General features: G+C 37.6%; 1 protein-coding gene across 1 annotated transcript; it reads left to right on the forward strand.

The window, feature by feature from the left end:
- The first annotated feature begins 2,693 nt into the window (after positions 1–2,693).
- LOC140996194 (immediate early response gene 5-like protein) lies at positions 2,694–4,080 on the forward strand. The gene has a single exon (XM_073466504.1). The coding sequence runs from the start codon at positions 2,802–2,804 to the stop codon at positions 3,678–3,680; it is 879 nt and encodes a 292-aa protein (XP_073322605.1). The 5' UTR covers positions 2,694–2,801; the 3' UTR covers positions 3,681–4,080.
- The last annotated feature ends 444 nt before the right edge of the window (positions 4,081–4,524 follow it).

The following is a 4,524-nucleotide window of genomic DNA, read 5'->3' on the forward strand; positions in this document are numbered from 1 at the left end:
CTACAATCTATTGCAGACCTATTCAACTAGCAGCCCTTTAGCACTTTATTTCAGCCCTTGATCAGTTTGTTAATAGGCTAATTGGCCCATTACTTAGTTATGTCTGTTGCTAAGCACACACATACGTAATCAAGGCTGTTTAAGCAGCTGAAATGTACAAGACTCAAACTGACCGCCTAAGATTGAAAATGTGCTATGTTTTTTTCCTGCACATTCATAGCCTATATACACTGTTCCTTTCCAATCATAAAAACTAATATACAATTAAATTAAATTCCAAACTTTATAGGTAAGGCATAAAGAAATGTAAAATTGCAGCCCCTGGAAACATCACATTGTTCAAATGTATATGTCATATTCAGTGATGTTTTAATTATGTGTCCTTCAGTTTTTGACATGCAGTCACATATTCAAATCTTTTGCTTTTGATTGTCATCTAGTTCTGTGAAGTTTGGGCTTACACATCACAATACATCACATTTTTGCAGTATTCTTCTCCTGTATTTGTCACATTTGAGAGGAGAGCATCTGTCTCTTCCTCACCTGTCGTGCAATGACCACAGACTCTTTCCTCCGTCGGGATCCAGGACTTCTTGTGTCGTCCTTTGTCTTTACTGTGGTCTCTGAGTCTGTGTTTGTTCAGGATCTGTCTCTGCTTTGTATCTCTGACAGTAAAGAGATACTCTGTCTGTATTCATGGTTTAGAGCCAGAGAGCAGTTAAGTTTGCCATGAGTTTTGGTTTAATTTGTCCAGTGTTCCAGATCAACATCTTTATTCTATTAATTTATTGAATTCTATCCTGTTACTCTTCATTATTCTTTATTACTCACTCTCTATGACTGTAATATTTTAGTATTTTCTCATGTATTGCTCTATGTTCTATTCTAGTCTATTACTCTTTATTATATTCTATAATTTGATTATAATTCTCTCTGTTCCTTCTTCTATTTAACTCCATTCCATTACCCTCTACTTTCTATCTCGCTCTGTTCTATTGCTCTGTACACTCTCTTCTAGAACACTCTGTTCTACTTTATTTCTCTCTAGAATGTTATTTGTTCTTCCCCTCTATTCTATTCTATTCTATTCTATTCTATGCTATTCTATTCTATTCTATTCTATTCTATTCTATTACTGTCTTTTCTATTATTCTCTATTCTATAAATTTCTATGACATATTCTCATATTTTCTAATGTATTACTCTATGTATCTTATTACTCTTTGCTATATTCTATTATGATCATATTACTCTCTCTTCTGTTCTATTTTATTATATAACCCTCTACTATGTTATATTTAACCCTAACCCTACTATTCCATTACTCTCTACTATAGTCAGTTCTGTTGTCATCTACAAACTAGTCTATTCTAATCTGTTTAATTACTCTCTATTATGATCTATTCTGTGTCTTCCAGTTACTCTTTACTGTACTCTGCTGTATTGCGTTTTTTTCCTGTCTATTCTATTCTATTACTCTCTATTCTATTCTATTCTATTCTATTCTATTCTATTCTATTCTTTTCTATTCCTCTCAGATATTCTGTTCTAATCTGTCCTCTTTACTCTCCACTATGTTCTGTTCTATCTTCTCTTTCTTGATTCTACTCCATTCTGTTACTCTACTCTATTCTTTATTATATATATTTATATATGTATATATATATATATATATATATATATATATATATATATATATATATATATATATATATATATATTTGGTGTTCTATTCTATTTTATGTATCTATGTATTCTGTTCTGTTACTCTTTACTGTACTCTATGCTGTTTAATTATTCTCTGGTATACCGTATGTACTCTCTCTAGGATATTATATTATCTTATCTGTCCATTCTATTATTATATAACTATCTATTCTATTCTATTCTATTCTATTCTATTCTATTCTATTCTATGCTATGCTATTCTCTGGTACAACTAACCACTATATTCTATCTAACTTCTCTGGTCCTATTCTATTCTATTACTCTTTGCTGTATTCCAGTACTTTCATTATATTCCTCTCTATTCTGTTACATTTGATTATATAACCCTCTACTGGATTTTATGCCACTTTTCTGCCTATTCCATTACTACTATATTCACTTCTATTCCTGTTCTATTGCTCTCTACTACACTCTATAGGTTATTCTGATCTATTTTATTACACTCTAGTTTGCTCCAATCTGTTCTACTCCACAGTAATTACCAACCGACCTGTTCCGTTCAGTTCTACTTCTCTCTTTTCATAGTTTTATTCTTCTCTGTTCTGTTACTCTTTAATACCACTTTAATTATATTTATTGTATATGCTATTCTCGCTATTCTTTCTAATGTATGACTCTATGTTCTATTCTCTTCCCTGACTTTCTCTTTTATTCTCTTCCTGTCTTCCTCGCCTGTACAGTCTGCTGTATCCCACTCCTCTCTTGCTATTCCACTTTTCTACACGGACGATCATTTTGACGCTTTTTGTCCGCACTGAGATTTTAAAAAAGCTCGCAACACATTTAGTGAAATGCAGCATGTCAGCTCCTACGTGCATTCTGAATGAGGCTCGTAGTGATGTTTGCGTATAACAGAAGCACCGCCTCCCTCCCATTGGACAATGTCTACGTGAGGGCGTGGCGAGGAAAGATGAGAGTTGCAAATCCATGCCCTTACTGGGAAGACATGGAGCGCTATGGACACAGTCTACACGAACCGAGTAGGAATCTCAGCTAAAGACATAAATATTTCTCCAGTTAGGAAACAAACGTTTTGAGAGACTGAGAGGAAAGAACGGTCGGCCCGGTTGAGGATGGAGTGTGCATTTGACGCACAGAACCTGATTTCCATTTCTTTGAGGAAAATCCAAAGCTCCAGGACGCAGAGAGGAGGCATCAAGCTCCACAAGAACTTACTGGTAACGTACGTACTGAGAAACGCCAGGCAGTTTTATATGAGCAAAAACTTGTCGCAGGCGCAGAGGACGCATCACTATGAGGATGTAGCCGCAGTCCGTGAGAGGCAAGAATATCTCGAATTGACCGGGAGCTTAACGGAGTTGTCTGATGACTTCTACTGCAACTTTACTGGGGTTGAGTCGGACACTTGGCACTGCGGAGCGCACCAGCCCATCGGCCAGCCTGCGGAGGTGGCGCACCAAGACGCGTCTGCCTGCGCAGTGGTCTCTCCAAGTGACTCTGATCTCATGGTTTCGGAAGCTTGTTGGAGTTGTGCGGACAAATCATCCTGGGAGTTACCTATCCCAAACGCACAAGCCAACCAAAAGACTGTCCTGGACTTGGACACGCATGTGGTGACTACTGTCACGAACGGATACTTCCACTCAGACTGTTGCGCGCAGTCAAAACAGCCGCAGGGCGCGCAGTGCTACAGCAAAAAGCGAAAGATGGACACAAGTTATCATATTGTTGACCCAGAGTTTTATCTGCCGGACTTTGGGCCAGTGCCGTGTAAAAGGATGCGAACTGATGATGATTCACATTCAGACACGGAGCAGTTGGACAGCACGAACATCTCCAACCTGATCTCAGTGTTGGGTTCAGGTGGACTATCTGAGTTTGTGAGTTGGCAGCAGACGGACCTTGAGCAAATATTCGCCGCTCAAACAATTTGTTTAAAACATACACTGTTAACAGGCAGCGGCTGGACCAGAGCGATCGAAGCATTTTGATTTGTAAGATTGTTTTTCTTTGTATGGTTTTATTTTATTGCTTTCAAATAAACAATGACACGACTGCAAATCATCTCTCTCCTCTGTTCTTCTGACATGTTGATGAACTGTGGTTATACAGAGCAATCATGTCCATTTCTGGTTAGGCTGCTTATGCACATTAACATGTCTAGTGCCAATTAATGTAATTTATTCACACAATGTACCTTTCATTTAAACCTTATTTTACTGGTGAGGGTTTGGGGTTCTGGAGACTTGTCTTTTGGTTGGAGTTAACGCTGTTCCCCAGGAAAGATGTTGGAAGAGCGCCATCATGTGGTCAGTGAAGATCTGTACAGCCTCATGCATCAGATCAACGCAGAACATCATTCTGTAAATGTATTATTTATACCAGGGCCTGCTTTTATAAATCAATAAAACTAACATCATTTAAAAAACACTGATGTATTGGCTTTAAATTACAACTTTAACTCATGATAAGGGCTGTGAGTGTGCACACGAGAGGGTGTATTACAGACACACATTTATGGGGTTTATAGTGACCTTGCAGGCCTATTTTTCTCCACTGCTCCATTGTCCTATGAGATAAATCTATAATTCATTACTCTACCATGACTAAAACTAAAACACAATAGTTTATTAATGGTAATTATGGAACACGTTACTGTATTTTTTTTACTAATAAAATAAATATTCACATGAAATGAGACACATTTGCTGAAAGATTTTATGGTAAACATCAAGCAACAGCAGGACGCATGTACCAAACTCCACTCAGAAAAACAGGACTTTTAGAGGAGAGCTCGCAGTTGTCTTTCCTCGGTGGGTCCGAGGGGGGCGGACA

Source organism: Pagrus major, chromosome 5 (assembly GCF_040436345.1).
Source record: "Pagrus major chromosome 5, Pma_NU_1.0".
NCBI classification, from domain to species: Eukaryota; Metazoa; Chordata; class Actinopteri; order Spariformes; family Sparidae; genus Pagrus; species Pagrus major.

What these genes read in the sequence shown, in the direction of transcription:
- LOC140996194 (XM_073466504.1), top strand. Translation starts at nt 2,802, where the DNA reads ATGGAGTGTGCATTTGACGCACAGAACCTGATTTCCATTTCTTTGAGG.